At 39.7% G+C, this 18,346-nt stretch overlaps 1 protein-coding gene across 2 annotated transcripts in view; it reads left to right on the top strand.

Moving 5' to 3' along the window:
* LOC146562107 (zinc finger matrin-type protein 4-like) overlaps positions 1–18,346 on the top strand; it is a 157,954-nt gene that overhangs the window by 20,438 nt on the left and 119,170 nt on the right. The window contains exon 2 of one of the 2 annotated variants that reach the window (XM_085293580.1): positions 7,081–7,182. The exons of the other annotated variant lie outside the window; for it this stretch is intronic. Within the exon in view, the coding sequence (XP_085149706.1) occupies positions 7,081–7,182 (102 nt within the window). The remainder of the gene's footprint in view (positions 1–7,080; positions 7,183–18,346) is intronic. 2 annotated transcript variants of the gene reach the window in all.

Raw genomic sequence — 18,346 nt, 5'->3', positions numbered from 1 at the left:
CGTGTTTGCCATTTTTAGAGTTGGAGAAAAAAAAGAAAAAAAAAGCTTTGCTCCATTTTTACAGTAAAGTTTTACAGTCTGGTTGAGACAACATTGATGATGATGATGATGATGATTTTTGTTTTTATTAATGTTATTTGACTTGCTGACTGTCATTTTGGCTGTTAACGTTTAACCTGGTATGTATCAAAAAATCCAACACAAATATAAGTAGACAGTATACAAGAATAATAATGTCTGCCCAAATAAGTCTGGCAACTCATTTTAGCATTTTTATATGTAAATCTTTTTATCCATCTGAGGACAACTCAAACTGTGGTTGACTTAATGGTAAACAATCCTCTCCTTCCTATTTAGAAAGTTCAAATGGTACAAATGAGCTGGACCTCAACTCGATTAAAATGCTTCCTTAAAATATTAAGAGAGCATTGCATAAAGGAATCGTCACAAACTTTGATGAACTGAAGCAATGTTAAAGAAAAAAGGGGCAGAAATTCACTCAACTATTAGAGAGACTGATAAAGTCACAAAAAGAGAAAAAGAAAGAAAATACATAATACATATATGACTTTAGTGTTTAGTATATAGTATTAGTATAACATGGCTGCACACTGAAATAAAGTCTCTTTGTGTCGGAACTCTGTTTTTGTGTATTATTTGTGTATTTGGTATGCCACAAATGTAGCAAGACTTAGTACGTCTGCAGGACACAGAGAAACACAGTGATACTGTTGAAAGCTGATATCAGCTACAGCTTTTTAAATGCCTCTTCTCTCTTTTTAAAGCACTCTGCTGTGTGTTACATCTCTCTGACAGTTCAAGGATGGGGGAAACAATCTGGGGCAGCTAGTCACTAAAGCTCCTCACCGGAGGAATTTGAGGCCTGTGTGTGGGAAGTGCAGAATCGCCCCATGTGAATACAGTGGAATTCTAAAATCACTTAGTTAAGGATGAGACAACACATTTGGTATTTATGTGGCTTTGCTTCTAAGAGATGATTGCTCAGTGTAATCTAAGATTTACTGATATTATTCCGAACCAGACAATCAAACAACGTACCCCAGTTGTTGTTATCAGCTAGTCTCCAGTGTGATGATGCATTATTGAGCAGGGCTAGTGTTGAAGGCTGGTTTAACATGTGTGACATATTAACTTACATTACATGTTCTTAAACCTTCAAAACCTGCAACTTCCATTTGCTCTCACTTCTGTCCAATTCCGATCAATCTTTTATTGAAATCTGATAAATTCATTCCAACAATGAATGTCAGTGAATGATTAACTAATAATTTTTCTGACCTCCTGACTTCTAAGAGTCTTTCAAGAATTGATTGTCATAAAAAAAGTCACTGATATAGATATTCAAGTTTGATAGCAAACAAAAAAGTCTCAGGTGTTGTTTGACCCACTGTCTGTCTAGGAACACATTCCCACTGTATTTTTGGATTTCAGTGGGTTATTGCAACAGCTCTGAGTTGCTATAAAATTTGCCGCATACATTTGTTGTGTACATTTCTAATTGTGATTTTTCGTCTTTAGTTTTCTACTTGAACAGATTAGCCCAAAATCAATACTCAGATAACTTTGGGGATTTCATGACGTTCATCTGCAGTTCCTGGTATGTTGGCATTGATTCAGAAAAAGAGAAAAGTCCACTGAGGATAAAATGTAGTACTGATACAAGTGTAACAGAGTAATGCCATGCTGTTCAGACAGCTCATTTTTAACCTATTGGCAGCGTCTGATCAAAAGAAGCATTTGTCCCGTACTCACTGACATTCTCATGTGGCCTACAAAAAATAATTTAAGATCTAATTAAAAGCTGGCAGAGAACTGGATATTTTCTGGGTGTGTGCACTCTCCAGAGGTCTTTCCGTGTTGTGTTTCCTGTTCATGCACTTTTATTTTCATTCACAGTGTAACCAATACAGGCCTAACCCGTCCAAAGAATAGGCCTGGGACATTCTGATAGTCAAGTCAGAATGTCTGTTCATATGATAGGCAATGACAAGGCGATAGAATTGTGTATTAAAATGTTTCCTACCTGACATTGGGATCAAAGCTGGAATTTTTATGTTGTGACAGCAGCAGTGCCCATTTAGCTGGTTATCATTATTTGTTATCTGAACTATTCTTAGCCAAAGGGTCATCTGCCACTAAGGCCAGCACGAGTCCAGCTCATCTGCATGGGCATTCATCCAGCTTCCCAGCTTAACACACTCCCTAACGAATTACAACTGACCTTTTTAGCAGCAGCATCTGCTGGGCACTCGCCACTGTAACCTTCTTTTCATCTCTGAACTCTTTCTCTCCCTCTGTTTCGTCAGCTTTTTTCTTTTTTTCTATCCCCAGCCTCACTTTTCCAGCTCTACGGAGCTTGCCTCCGTTGATGTGCTAACACTTTGTCGTAGTCAAAGAAGGTCGGTAAGCAGGAAAGCTGGCTTTCTGCTAATTTGATCATTGGTGTGAAATGTGCTGGTTTGTTTCTTCTGACTTCTCTGGTGAAGGAGAAACAAGGGACAGAGTGGCAACATAACTTCCGTAATGAGCTCACGGAGCTGTGCTGAGAGAGCTTGCCTGTAATGTTGTTAACAACAGCTGCTCTGATCAGATATTGATGATTGAATTGTGTAAAGGACCCCCTGTTGGTTTACAAGTGCGATGCCTCCCCTTATCCAATTACACGGGGTAAAAATTAATATTTTTCTCATTTAGAAGAGAGTCAACCTCTTGCAATTATAGCAATGTATCTGACAGTAAAATCCATTAGCTTAATGAATTGAACACCAAGGAGAGGCACATGTTAATTTGGTGAGAAGCTGTTGCTCTTTGGAGCGCTGTGCTTAATACTCAGCAGGACGTTTCCTGCTTTCTCTCTTGTGCCTTTGTGTGATAGACACACTCACGAACAAGTTCTCTTCTCAGGTAAAAAATAATTATTTTTTTTCTATTTTTGCCCATCCACCACTTCTCATTAAGTTAATCTTTACAGGAATGAAACATGAGCTGACCACTAGGTTCAGACCTAACAACAAGGGGCTTTATTTCTCAGGACCTCTTCAGCTTACTTGGCACCACGTTAGCACAGGGGTGGCTGTAACTCAGGAGGTAGAACAGGTCACCTACTGATCGGAAGGTTGGCGGTTCGATCCCTGGCTCCTCCAGTCTGCATGTCAAGTATCCTTGGCCAAGATACTAACCCCAAGTTGCTCTCCGATGCATCCATCGGAGTGTGAATGTAGTTGGTAGAGCTTGAACTCTCTACTAATGGCCGACCATTAGCTATATAACACATAGTTGTATATGTACACAGGGCTTAACAAGCTTTTGACTGGAACTATTAGCATAGGTGTACTCTTTGGGCTATAACTGAGAATATCAAGTATGAAACACAGAGTTGGTGACCTTTGAAGGGTTGGAAGTAGACTTATGGTTTGGTTTAATGCTATCCCTTCCATCTATTTTCTGACAGACCCAAACCAAACCCAATCTTATAACAGAAGATCTGTTAGGTCGAAATTCAGTTCAGTTAAATCCAATTATATAGCGCCCAATCACAACAATAGTCACCTCAAGGTGCTTATAAACCCCAGAGAAAACCCCAACAATCAGATGACCCCCTATGAGCAAGCACCTGGCGACAGTGGGAAGGAAAAACTAACTAAAAAGGCTCAGGGAGGGGCAACCATTTGACCGATTGAGGGTAAGGATACATGTAAGAGACTGGACTTGAAAAGCAATGTTTTGTATTTTTTCAGAATCCTTCTTACGCATAAGTAGAATCATACATAAAATGCTACCTAAACCTAACCCCTAAGTGATTCACTAGCCACTTTGTGGACATTATGAGGTTTTGAGGGAACAATTTGGCAAATTAGCCAAATTCTAGTTATGTAAATTGTCTGGGTACACCTCTGACTCACAATGAGATACAGATTTAAAGTACATGAATCTAATGTTTGTCTAATGGCAAACAGAAGATGCACAAGGGTGGTTTCAGAGTTTCAGAGAACAGGACAAAAGAGGAAAAAAGCCTAACGAAGGTGTTACAAGGGGTCTCGCTTCTTAGTGAAATAGGTCAATACAGCATTACCCAAAATCAAAACCACTAACAACAAATAACTTTTTAAGAGGCCTTGTTTTACTGTTATTTATTAGGCGGTGTTGAGATTTTTACAGTAAACTCCCACCATTGCTGACCTTAAATGCAGACAAAATATAGGGTCAGAGCTCACATCCTAACAATAAATCCAGCTGAATGATTTTTCGTGTCTCGCGGGATTATGCATTGTGGAGAGAGATAACAGAAAAATATTTACTTATTTCTCTGTTTACTCCACATTGTAGGGTTTTGGCCATTTAGTCCAAACTAAGATGAATATGCAGACTTTACAATGGCAGAAATAGAACTGAGACCTCCTTCTAACTATGGAAAATGAAGTCAGAGATAAGAGTTGCTTTCATTCCCAGGCTTCTGCAGAAGTTACCCCTGATGCCTCTGCTTCTTAACAGAATTTAGGCAGATTAATTATTCATTTTGCACATCTGTGCACCCTTGCTAAAATAGTGAGTGGCTCCAACTGGCACAGGCTGATAGAGCTCTCAAAGATGCTTATTTATGTTGTTTGTCCTCTAGAATCTGAACTAGAAGTGACGGTGCTCTCGACTGATTACAAGACTTTGGAAGAGAGTGGCAGTGCTGACTTATTTATGTTTCTCTTCTTCTCTTGCTGTTTATCTGCAGACACATACACTCCTGACATGTTTTGCCCCTGTTTTCTCAATCTGACCATAATGTCTTTGCTGCCAGAGGGTAGGGTAGTGTAGGGCCTACCTTACAATATAAAGCACCTTAAGGCGACTGTTGTTGTGACTGTTTGGTGCTGTATAGATAAAACTGAATTAAACTGAATTGAATGATAGTGCAAATATTTCATACTTGAATAACATGCAAGTTTATTCTTCTGTTCTGTTGCTGGTGCTTCATATTCCAAGAATCCAACATTTTCTCTGATGCTGAAACTACTGTAGGCTGAATTTCTTTTCCACACACAAAATTTATCATGAATCATTAGGGCAATAAACAAAGATTCAGGTCTAGAAACAGAATTAGTGTAAAATCATTTTGTCAATAAATTTCCATCCTCCTACCTTGCCTAAAGACGACCACCAAATTTCTGTGTGTCTCTTTCTTTTGCTGTATCAGTCAATATAATTTTTTATGTTCTAAGTAGATATTCTCTGGCCAGTGGATGTAAATTTAGCCACTTGGTTTGTTGGCATGATGAACTATCAATTAGTAATAACAAGGAAAAAGATTTTTTTTCATCTTTCTGCCAATGAAAATGTAAAATCCGACCCCAAATAAGCCATGCAAATTATACATTACCACAAGCTAAGTGGTACTCTCTGTGAATATTAAAGAGTACACTTATGGGAAGCTTGTAAAACCACACAGACTGGATGTAAAAGGCAGAGGAAACCTCTAGGTCTAAAACATTATGGCCAACAGGGGTGAATCATCTGAAAACTCTGAATTTAATGATGACTTTGAGACAGTGATCTTACTTCTGATTTGTGAGCTCAGTCTCTTTTTGCGTACTCTGTTGCTGCTTAAGAGCATTTTTCTGTTCACTGTGACACTAATTTTTTTATAGAATGTTATCTCCTTAACAAAAAACAAATGTTAAAGTAGGGTATAATTTAAGGTTTGTCTGCCTTGAGATTGACAAGTCTCTAATGAGCCCTTTGCCTTGGCATTTTCCAGCTCTCTGTCAGAATATTTGTGTTTCCTGCTTGTGCTTGACAAACCAGAGGACACCTGGTGCAGTTTTTAAGACCAAACTCATCCTCACCATGGCCCTACTAAGTGATTTGAGGAGGATTAAAACTTTGATGATCATATGCTGTGCAATGATTCCTTGAGTAGAGATTTTGAATCTAAAACCAATACCAAGATGCATCTTCTTGTTATTAATGCATCTTAGTATTGCTTGACAATCTTGAGCTGAATGTGTGTAAGACCAACAAAGAGATAACAGTGGACATTACCCGAAAACTAGCAAAGAACCTTCATCCTCTCAGCATGAATGGGATCCAGCCGGAGAGGGAAGACCAGTTATTACCTCAGGTGACTGAAGGACTTATGATTTTGCACTACAGAGAATCCTGTACTGCAAAATCCCCACCCGGATGGGAAACTGCATCCAATCTTTAAGACTTCTTAAAACTTGTTACAATTTTCCTACTTTTGCTAATAGCACAGAGCTATTAGCTATCAAATTTGTAAATTGAAACAAGTTTGAGATACGTTCCTCCTAAGTTCCCTCTGTCCCGTGGCTCCAAATGAAGCTGCACCTTTGTAAATGAGGATGAGTTAAGCCTGACTGCTTCCAAATATGAAATGCGAGCTTCTGTTGTAAACTAGGCTGAATTAGTAATAGAAAGCAGAGAGGGCTCAGCTATGAAAATAAAAGGTTTTTGCAGCCATGTCACCTAGAATACATTTTTTTCTCCAACAACACACAGCCTGGAGTTCAATTTTATACTTTAATGAATTCCCAGGAACAGCTCGTCTTTGATCTCTTGTTATTTATTCATTAACAAATAACATTTTAGCTTCATGTCTTAAGTGGGATATTTTGTAGTTTTTCTGACTCATTGCTTGCAAAAGCTGTTCAGCATCTGTCACTAAGTTAATAAAATATTGATTAACTGTGTTGAAAATATGAGTTTGTTGTTTACTTGCTCTATTACATCTTGGTTGGTTTGTCACAGCTCCCTGTAGACCTACAAAACAAGGCTGCCTGATAGTACCAATGGAAATCAGACAGCTTTCTGTGTTTGTGTGAATGTACAGTGGACATATTATGTCATTTTGTCAAAACTGTTAGTCAGAGAGGTCCAGTTTGATTCGGACTTGCCGTTTAAATAAAAAAACATTTTCCCTAACTTCTTTTGACTCATCCTGTCTGAAATGGGCTTTTTCTTTCAAAAACAGTCAGCATTATGTGTGCAGTTCTTAAAAACACCTGCCAAAAACGGAACTCCAGTCAGTAAACTCATTTTCTCCTTCTCCAGATGAAGTCAACAGAGGTGGACCAAGGGCTTTTCACAGACAGCTACTGCAAAGTGTGCAGCGCTCAGCTCATTTCCGAGTCCCAGCGGGTCGCCCATTATGAGGTGAGAGTCACATGACCCTGATATACTATACTACTCTATTGGAGCTAATGACAAGATTTGTGCTGTTTAGGCACTGCCCCCAGAGACACTTGGAAAATCTATCCACCTGAGCCCTGCAGCTCCACACTGACATACACCTGAGTTCACCCAGTTGTTTGTTCTTTCATTTAGCCTCAGTTGAATGCAAACCTAGAAATACAGATATAACCAAAAGAGAAACTGAACTTTGAGATTTTCCACAGCTCATACTTTAAGGGGTATTCATCCACACTACCTAACATTTTAACCCCAAGAGATTATTGCTGAATTCAAACTTTGACAGCACAGTTGCAGTAAACAAGAAAAGCCATTACTGAAAAGCTACAAAGCATTTTAAAGTTACAAATAAGTCTCTAATCTCTCATTTTGTATTTAAGTATTGCAAAGTGATACAACTAACTACTGCAAAATAAATTTAGGACTGGTGTTAGATTGGTAATCAAAGCCAAGTATTGTATCCAAATAAATCCCCCAAATTTTCCCTTCATTAACCTTACTGTTCACAAACTGAATTGCCCTTTGTTTCTAATGGTTAATATAGTTCCTGACATGGAAGCCCACTAATTAATGATATTCTATCAATAGGATTATTGAATAATCTCAGTAAAGCCCTATTATTTTGATATTTTGGTGGCTAGCTTTGGAGCTGGCTAGTAACTACCAAAATAGAGAGATGGACTAAAGAAACCACAAAATTTGTCTGCAGTATGCCAAATACCATCTCACGTCCACTTTAATGTTCTTGCAAGTGAGTTTTAAGGAGTTTCTGACAAGATAAAATAAAAAATGTAGTAAATCTATGTAAACACATCTGTACCTGTCCTTTAACCCGACGCGCTGAAACTGGCGATGCCCCAATCAGTCAACTCAAGGTCAAAGGAAGGCAGCCAGTTGGTTTCCTCCTGCCTGAGCATCATCAGGTAGTGGACCTCTATCTCTCTGCAGATGCCACCGCTCACTCACTGTCAAACTGAGTTTCAAGACCAGTGAGTCTGATGGCTAGCCTGCCGCTACAGGACATCTGCAGTAACAGGAGTTGAAGGGACTCATATGAACACTACCATCCAGGCAATATTATCAAAGACTGGCCAGCTGACTTTCATTCTTTGAGAGGCTGAAAGAAAACAGTTTGAGACCTTGAGTCAATTAAGCATGTTATTGATTTCCTGTTGTTGTGCATCAGTTTGCTGAGGTAAAATCTCAAAAACGAAAACGAAATGTTTTTTTTGTTTGTTTGTTTTTTTTACATTTTTCTGACAGTGTTACTTTGTCCTAACTTTGCCTCGTCCTAAGCTTGCTTTCCTTGACTTTGAGTCAACTTTTCTTTTGCAACTCTTAACTCAGACTCTGTTTCCTGCAGGGCATAGTGCTCGCTGTGCTGCTGCTGCGGAGTGCTATTTAAAGTAGCCCTAACTGCCTATGGGAAACAGGAGAACTATTGTGTTCTTCAGGCTGTTGCAGGAGACAGAAAGTGGCTGTACCAATCCGAATCAAATATTAATTTTGTTATTGTGTGGTGAATGCAGAATACAGCACTTGGCCTGTTGCCTCCTGGAGATAGAGTGTATTTGGCTTCTATTTTAGCACAGTTAGGGTCTAATGCATGGTGACGTGTTTGGGTCATGTTGACGACAGTAAGAAAAAAGGGAAGTGCCACAACAAAGTAAACTTTTGAATCGAGATGGCAGTTTTGCATTTGAAAAGGTGAAGTGTTTGCATTTTGTTTTTGTCGATTTGATTCCAGCAGTGCTGCATTTGAAGATTTACAGTTGCTGTATATCAGACTGTAGAGCTTCAAATCTTCTAACTTGCATCTGAAACTCATGACCTCTTTCATTAAAAATATGAACATATGTATAAATCATAATAATGGTCATTAATAATGAAAAAGTGCATTTGCCAAAGAAAGAAGGAAGCCAGAAGATTTTACGTCTATGCTTCAGGTGAAGCGCTGGGCCAGTTGTGTATCTGTAGTTGAAAACTCCTTTTGACGGGGGATGCAGACCAATTTTTTTAAGCTTTTTGCAACAGATAATATGTTATTGTTATTGCCATTTCACATTTTTGGCCTTAAGGGTCTGACTTCATCACCCCTTGGAGATTCCCCCCACTCAAGGAATCTCCAAGGGAGACAGGCAATAATGATTTCCTCCCTTGGCCTCAAGCCCTACAGGTGGATTTTGAGGTGAAAGTAGGTCCTAAGGCATATTGTTCTAGATGTACTGGCAACACCACCAGTGTCAGGAAGTGTGGGGTGAGCTTTCAGGCAAATGTCATGGTTTTCCTCCGCAACTGTATAAGGTATAGTGGGAAGAGTGTGCAGACTTCAAGTTCGACTCTGCAAAAACAAGAGAGATCAGAGGCAATAGGAGACAGACATGTAAAGGGCTTTCAGGGTAGGAATAAATAATTAAATAACTAACTGAAAAAGAATTCATAGTTAAAACTTCCTGGACCATAGTAGGGACTTTTTTATCAAATGGAGAACTTTTTCTGTATCCCCCCTTCAGATGAAATCTTTTTGACAGACTGGTCATCTAACTCACTCAAATATGATGATCTGTGATCGAGTCAGTGTTACTTTGAATTTTTAAACTCCAAAGTTAAATCAGTCTTTGGGGTGACAGTAGACATGTAATTGATCTTTAAACCTCCTTTTCAAATACATCAAAGCAAGAGCTCCCCTGCAGAGTGGATCAGAGTGGCCTTTGGTTCTCAGTTCAAAGATATGAGTGTGGCGCATGTTAATTTATGCATCTGTCTCGTTGCATGTTTTCTGATTTGGGCGTGTACTACAGCCTCTCTTGACAAGCTGCCCTCTTGCAAGCAGTGCAAGAGAACCTCTTTTAAACTAGATGCCTATTACGTTTTAATGTATTTTCCCTAGCAGTGTTGAGTAACTGCTCTTGAAGAAATATAACACAGCTCGTTAAATGTCTGATTGTTCAACGTGTCTTTCACTTACTGAGTCAACAGCAGTTTATTAGTACTTGCTTGAGTGTGGCATGTTTTAGGGGTGATCTAAGGCACTGTTTTATGGCATCACACGGATGAGAAGCAAAAAAAGGCCCATCAGGTGCTAAAAATGAACCTTAGACTCAAACGTTAGAACAGGCTTTTCCCCGCAGCACGCCGTGTAATAAATACTCACAAAGAAAATGGCGGCCGTTACAACTTATGTCTAAAAATGTATCGTTTCATGCATCTGTTAAAACACTCGACTCCAGGTACGCGACGCCCAGCTGGAAACACTTCAGCCAAGTCGAGCTGCCCGAGATTCACAGAATTTACAGAAAATGTTAAATTTTTGTGATTTATATCGTTATCGGGACGATAGATGTCTTATATTGGGATATGAGATTTTGGTCATATCGCACAGCCCTACTTCAGAGAGACCTTAAAGTCAAGCTCAGATAGAGTTCTGACAGATCAGCTGAATGCTTACCTAATAGCTTTCTTCACATCCAACTGCCAAATCTCATATTGATGTGTTACAGTGGGGCAAAAAAGTATTTAGTCAGCCACCGATTGTGCAAGTTCCCCCACCTAAAATGATGACAGAGGTCAGTAATTTGCACCAGAGGTACACTTCAACTGTGAGAGACAGAATGTGAAAAAAAAATCCATGAATCCACATGGTAGGATTTGTAAAGAATTTATTCGTAAATCAGGGTGGAAAATAAGTATTTGGTCAATAACAAAAATACAACTCAATACTTTGTAACATAACCTTTGTTGGCAATAACAGAGGTCAAACATTTACTATAGGTCTTTACCAGGTTTGCACACACAGTAGCTGGTATTTTGGCCCATTCCTCCATGCAGATCTTCTCGAGAGCAGTGATGTTTTGGGGCTGTCGCCGAGCAACACGGACTTTCAACTCCCGCCACAGATTTTCTATGGGGTTGAGGTCTGGAGACTGGCTAGGCCACTCCAGGACTTTCAAATGCTTCTTACGGAGCCACTCCTTTGTTGCCCGGGCGGTGTGTTTTGGATCATTGTCATGTTGGAAGACCCAGCCTCGTTTCATCTTCAAAGTTCTCACTGATGGAAGGAGGTTTTGGCTCAAAATCTCACGATACATGGCCCCATTCATTCTGTCCTTAACACGGATCAGTCGTCCTGTCCCCTTGGCAGAAAAACAGCCCCATAGCATGATGTTTCCACCCCCATGCTTCACAGTAGGTATGGTGTTCTTGGGATGCAACTCAGTATTCTTCTTCCTCCAAACACGACGAGTTGAGTTTATACCAAAAAGTTCTACTTTGGTTTCATCTGACCACATGACATTCTCCCAATCCTCTGCTGTATCATCCATGTGCTCTCTGGCAAACTTCAGATGGGCCTGGACATGCACTGGCTTCAGCAGCGGAACACGTCTGGCACTGCGGGATTTGATTTCCTGCCGTTGTAGTGTGTTACTGATGGTGACCTTTGTTACTTTGGTCCCAGCTCTCTGCAGGTCATTCACCAGGTCCCCCCGTGTGGTTCTGGGATCTTTGCTCACCGTTCTCATGATCATTTTGACCCCACGGGATGAGATCTTGCGTGGAGCCCCAGATCGAGAGAGATTATCAGTGGTCTTGTATGTCTTCCATTTTCTGATGATTGCTCCCACAGTTGATTTTTTCACACCAAGCTGCTTGTCTATTGTAGATTCACTCTTCCCAGTCTAGTGCAGGTCTACAATACTTTTCCTGGTGTCCTTCGAAAACTCTTTGGTCTTGGCCATGGCGGAGTTTGGAGTCTGACTGTTTGAGGCTGTGGACAGGTGTCTTTTATACAGATGATGAGTTCAAACAGGTGCCATCCATACAGGTAACGAGTGGGGGACAGAAAAGCTTCTTACAGAAGACGTTACAGGTCTGTGAGAGCCAGAGATTTTCCTTGTTTGAGGTGACCAAATACTTATTTTCCACCCTGATTTACGAATAAATTCTTTACAAATCCTACCATGTGAATTCATGGATTTTTTTTTCACATTCTGACTCTCACAGTTGAAGTGTACCTCTGGTGCAAATTACTGACCTCTGTCATCATTTTAAGTGGGGGAACTTGCACAATCGGTGGCTGACTAAATACTTTTTTGCCCCACTGTATATAAGCTGCATCAGCCTGTCCACAGTTGGCGCTCATCTGCAAGTCGCTTTGCAACCCACCTCCACACCAGTTTCTCTCTTTTTTTAGAATGTAGTTAAGTCTTATATAATATATTCTCTTTTAACAAATTAAATCTAAGCAGCAGTCTGTTAGTCTGTTATTTGAGATGTGGCAATGCATAGCTTCCATTGTGCCATACCTTAATGACAGGACCTGTTATGGACATCAGACTGCTACATAATGACCTCATAGTTGTGGTCAGTTATTACTTAATATAGTCTGAAACAGGTGTACATTTCTACCTTGCTTCAGTTCTTTTGTGTTATCAGAACATGGCCTTTGTTTAAAAATTAATTAATCATAACATTAATTAACATGAGGATAATATATACAGATTATATACATGATAGCATCTAGGACTGGGTGATATATTGAGTTTTTAAATATATCAATATATTTTTATACGAAATAAGAGATGTGACAATATCGTTTATATCGATATAGTCTATGTTACGTTATAATTATACTTGTGGAACCGCAAGTTTGCCTCTCTTTCGTCCACTTTTGTCTCTACGCTGCGTTACTCTGCCTTGCCTCTCTCCTTCACTGAACACAACTCCCCCTCCCCCATCGCTTCACCTGCAGTTAACGACAAGATGGACACGGTAGCTATCAAAGAGGAGCTGGTCGGTAAAAAGAAAACATTTAGAGATTACTATTTTAGTGCTGCAGCATTACTCTCATTAAAATGACGTTAACGCCATAACTGTATTAACGCGGCAAATCTCCGTTAACGAGTTACTGCGGATTGCCCCGTGCGTGGGGCTGCACGGCGTCAACGCGTTAACGGTTACCTCATTAACGTGTTGACGCCGTGCAGCTAGCATTACTAGTATTTTCACCATTTACAACAGCGCCATAAAGTGCAAAATGAAGAGTGTGTGAAAATGTGTGCTGTATCCCAGACCACGAAGTCTCCCAGCCTCCTGCCCTGAAACAAAGTACCTTACATATAACCTAGGGCTGCACGATTAATCGTTAGAAAATCGCGATCTCGATTCATACTTATGTCCGATCTCATTTCCGAATGACAACGATTTAAAAAAAAAAAAAAAAAAAAAGACGACGATTGTACCGCATTTTGATCCGGGACGTAATCTGCATGAAAACAAGCGCTCACTCTTCCTGCTCAACAAATGACAAGGGCGGAGCCTTATACCACGTGATACAGAAGCTGGCTGCTAAAATTAGCAGGGAAAAAACAACGGAGAGCACGTCAGGGATGACGAGAAAGTGACAGGAGAAAATCCGTCCCGTTCAACCACCCAAACATCAATAACGGGAACCTTATACAGCGCTTCACGTCGAACTCCCGCAGGCACAAAGAAATTACGGAGGCTATCACTTATCACCTGACCAAAGATATGGCTCCCATCAACACTGTGCAAAACGAGGGATTTAGGAAATGATCAACACCCTAGACAAACGCTACACAGTGCCGTCCCGCAACTATTTTTCTATTGTTGCACTACCTGCTCTATACACGCAGTGTCGAGCAACGGTGGAGACGGAATTTCAAGCAGTACAACATTTTGCGGCAACAACAAAATGTGAGACTTTTGTTGTTTTTATGTTTATTTATTGTTTTTATGTTCAGTCTCAACTGTTGCGAAGTTGATGTGCAGTTAATAAGTGCAATAAATATTTATACTGGAAAAGAATATCGTGAGAGAATCGTGATCTCAATTCTAAGCCAAAAAAATCGTGATTCTCATTTTATGCAAAATCATGCAGCCCTAATATAACCTTACACTAAAATCCTTTTATTTTCTCAAAAATGTATGAGTTCTGGTTGTGCTTACTGACCGCGAACCGATTTTATGTGGTACAAAGGGCTGAGCAATCTGTCAAAAATGCTTTAGTACGACTTTGGTAAGCTACGAAGCTGCACCGCTTGGTGGATTGTTGGAGCATTACGGCTAGCGGAGTCTGGAGCCTCGTGGAGTAATGCATACTGTGCTTCAATATAATATTACCGTATTGTGTGCGCATAACGAGCACAAATGGCACCTGTAAGAGACACGCTTACGAAACGGATTTCAAACTCCAGGCTGTCAGTCACGCAGTAGAACTTGGGAACAGAGCAGCGGTGAAATCTGTCTGTCTTTGTTATGCTCAGCGTCTTTTAGTTTACATTTTGACTGCACAGTTGTGAGCGTTTTGTTATGCACAAAAACAACATTGTTTTATTTTATTTATGGAGAATTATTATTTAATAAATGCTGATAATTTATCTCTGAGTAATTTTTTCATGTACATCTACGCTGTATGTTAACAAAAGTGCCTGTGTGAGATCTGGGACACAGTGTGACTAAGAATTCTCTTTTAGTTCTTACTTTATGGCTTTAAAAAATATCGAGATATATATTGTATATCGCCATCTAGCTAAAGAATATTGAGATATGAATTTTAGGCCATATCGCCCAGCCCTAATAACATCATGTAAATACTTAGTGCTTCCAGTCCACACATCCCCAAGGTAATATTACACTGAAATCTGATTAAAGGTATTATTATATTGAGTACAGAGAAAAGAGATAGTTTAAGATGATCCGAGCTTTGTGACATGTTACAGCTTTGTGATATTCTGCTGGAAGCAGCATCAGAAGGCCGATCCAATGTGGTCATAAAGAGATGGACACAGTCAACAACAATGCTCAGTTGATACTAGGGGCCCAACCTGTGCAAGGAAAATACCCCCCACACCATTGTGTCACCACCAGCAGCCTAAACTGGTGCTGGTGGTGTTGGCGGGATGGATCAGTCCTTTTTTAAATTCTGGCCCTGACATTTTGATATCACCGCAGAAATTGAGAGTTGTCAAACCAGACAACATTTTTCCAGTCTTCCTCTGTCCAATTTTGTCAGCTCATGAGAATTGTAATTTCAGTTTCCTCTTAGCTGACATTGGTGACATCTGCTGTGGTCTTGGTCTCCACTATCTACGGATGGAAATATCTGAATACTTGTTAAACGCCTCACTATTTTACCTAGCTGTTATTTCTGTCTGTCTGCTGTGTGGTAAATTGCAGGGTTTATCAGATCATTATACCCTAAAATAGCTTGTATTATGGAACTGAGGTTAATCTTATTATGATTCAGTTTTGAAATAATTCTCTGTAGGTTTATGAGTAGGAGAGAAATGAACACGAGATCCATTGTTATGTAATTTTTTATTTAATCTTTAGATACAAAATGAAGTTTGGAGCTTTCACCTATACAGGAAAATCTGGTTTCAAGGATTCGATCTTTCCAGTCAGAGGGAAGTCCTGGAAAACGATGTAAAATCGTATATTTCAGCAGCATGAGCTAAACATGCCACAGCAGACTACCTTTTGCACAGTTTCATAAATCTAAGGCAATGTGTATTTCAGCCACTTCAAGCTGAATAATCTCATTCCCCACATCCAGGAACAATGCCTGTCAAATGCTATTTGTCAGCACTGCAGAGTCATTTTCAAAATGCCACCACACTAATCCAGCAGCTGCAGCATGTATGACTTTTTCCGTGAAAGCTGTATCAAGCTCACATTTTGCATTTTCACTCCACTACATTGTGATTCTCCTCTCAGTACATAACATGATCGAACAAGAGCAGAATTCAACTGCATTGGGGACACTCTTAAAGTTCGAGTAGCTCACTATTGGCTGCTTGTGTTGTTCTGTTCACTGCTATGCTCTTTGTGCACTTCATGTCCTCACTAATAGGTTTCTATTATCTCGGAGACATTACAAAATGAGTTTGCCTTTCAACATTTTATGCTATGCTTTATGCTTTATACAGCAAATGACTCACTTGGCTTGTAAAGAAGAGGAGAAGGGTTTAGGAGCTCAGCTAATATACAGTGTAATACTACAGTACATAATTAAATATAATGCATGTGTGTGTTAGGCTAGATTTGGTTACATTTATTAAAGCTTAAGGTTGAAAAGAAACCATGATGGTAAAATAGTCCATTGAGCTAGTATAGTGGTGTAGGGGGCAAACAGAGCCAATAAACCAGTTATTCCCACCACCCATCCCCCTACCACGGCCCTACAACATCTTAATGAGCAGCTGTTTACTGTGCTGAGAAGAGACCAGACTAAAACATACCATTTATGACTCTGTACTGCCTTTCTTTCCCGTGCTGAATGTCTTTTTCGGAAGTGCTCTCTGGCTGAACAAGTGTTTAATATATAATAGTGTTTTTTTTTTCTTTCCTACTTTTGTGTTCTTTTCGAATTGAATTGAATATCTTTATTGTAATTGTCGCTTGAACAATGAAATTAAAAGAATTGTCTTCGATCTGTGCTGAAAACCTTAAAATAAAACAATAAAAAAACAGAACATTTACATTCATTCCAATACATATGCCTCAATTAGTTGCAAGTTATTCCACAGCATGGTTGGTAATGCTGATGTTCAAATACGATATTGCTGTTGGGGTAGAAGCTGTGTTTAAATCTGTTTGTTCTTGCTTTGATTGTCCTATACCTGCCCGAGGGCAGCAGTTTTACCAGGAAATGGCTGAGGTGAGAAGTGTCTTTCATGATGTTCTGAATATTTCACTGTTTATTTGATCTGACACTAAATATTTAAAATATACAACAAAGAGGAAAAGCATCTACCAATACAGGAGTATTCATAACGTGTGTACTCAAACTACAACAAAAAAATCTGCTTCCGATACATGCAGTAGTTGCTATTCATGCTAGCTTGTGTAGATAATGCCAAATTTGGTCACAAGAGGACCGTAAATCACAGTGTGCACAGACAATAAAACATAATTTATAGTACAGAACATTGTTCTGAGACAGAGATCGCTTTCATGTTGGTGTCACGCTAATTAAGTTTATTTTATTGATTTGACTAGTCAAGCACTGATTGACTTGCCTGTCCTGATAACCGATCCATGAGATAACATACTGTAAATTGTAGTTGGCTAAATTTGACAAAGAGCAGTGAACTTAAGATCTACAATGTAAAATTAGTTGAACATCTAGCTTGTACACAAAAAAAGTACAGTCCACTGGAGCTCACGGTATAAATCGGTTTATCAAAGTTATTTTCACACAGTGTCCCAACTTGAACTCCACCGCCAGGGCCTCTGCCCTTGACTTCCACCCGACACAAAGATTTTCTCTATTTCTGTCAAACATGCTGCCCACCACAGCTGTAGCTGCTTATGTCACGGTCATGTCATGCACCTGGCCTCTACAGCGCCTCTTGTAGGTTGTGAGCCCACAGAAGAAAAGAGTCAGTTAGGATCTGACTAGGATGTTTCCTGGACGCCTGGGTGAGGTGTTCCGTGCAATCTATCAGGAGAACATGGGACCAGAACATGCAGGAGAGATTATGACTTTCAGCTGACCTGAGAACACCTCAGTGTTTCGCCAGATAAGCTGGAGGAGGTGGATGGGGAGAGGGAGGTTTGGGCTAGTCAGTTAGTCTGCTGCCCTTGCAGCCTGGCCCCAGTTAAGCAGAAAAAAATTGATGGATGGATATTTTCATACTATTTATTTTTCTCCGTTGGGTCTTAGGGTTTTTCAATGTGCCAAATCCCAGTTTATCCCATGGTGGAAAGACTATTTTGTGATGCTTTAGTTTTTGTTACTATTTTACCGGATTCAGAGCAGATAGTTTATTATATTTTCTGATTTTATGATCTAAGTTATCAAGGAGTTATCAGGGAGTCCATAAAACAGACTGGTGGGTGTCTTAGTGTTGCCTATGTTTTCATGTTGACAGTTTGGAAAATATTTTACCAAGATAGGAACACAAACAAGGCTAATTCATATCTTAATATGATTTTACTTTAATGCAACATTGCACTACACTGCTCCTCTTCCATTCTCTCCACTGCATGTAAGTCCCTGTCTCATTCATGAGCTTAGTGTTGTGTCTGCTGTATTCGCACATTCAGCACTCCAATCAGACTGCTGAATATGTCTGAAGCGTTAGATGTCTAGAGAAGACCACAG

The sequence above is a fragment of the Mchenga conophoros genome, linkage group LG12 (assembly GCF_057382185.1).
Source record: "Mchenga conophoros isolate Kocher_MC1m ecotype Shallow Benthic linkage group LG12, M_conophoros_male_GT1.1, whole genome shotgun sequence".
Classification (NCBI taxonomy): Eukaryota; Metazoa; Chordata; class Actinopteri; order Cichliformes; family Cichlidae; genus Mchenga; species Mchenga conophoros.
This window is presented reverse-complemented; position numbering and strand designations above follow the sequence as displayed.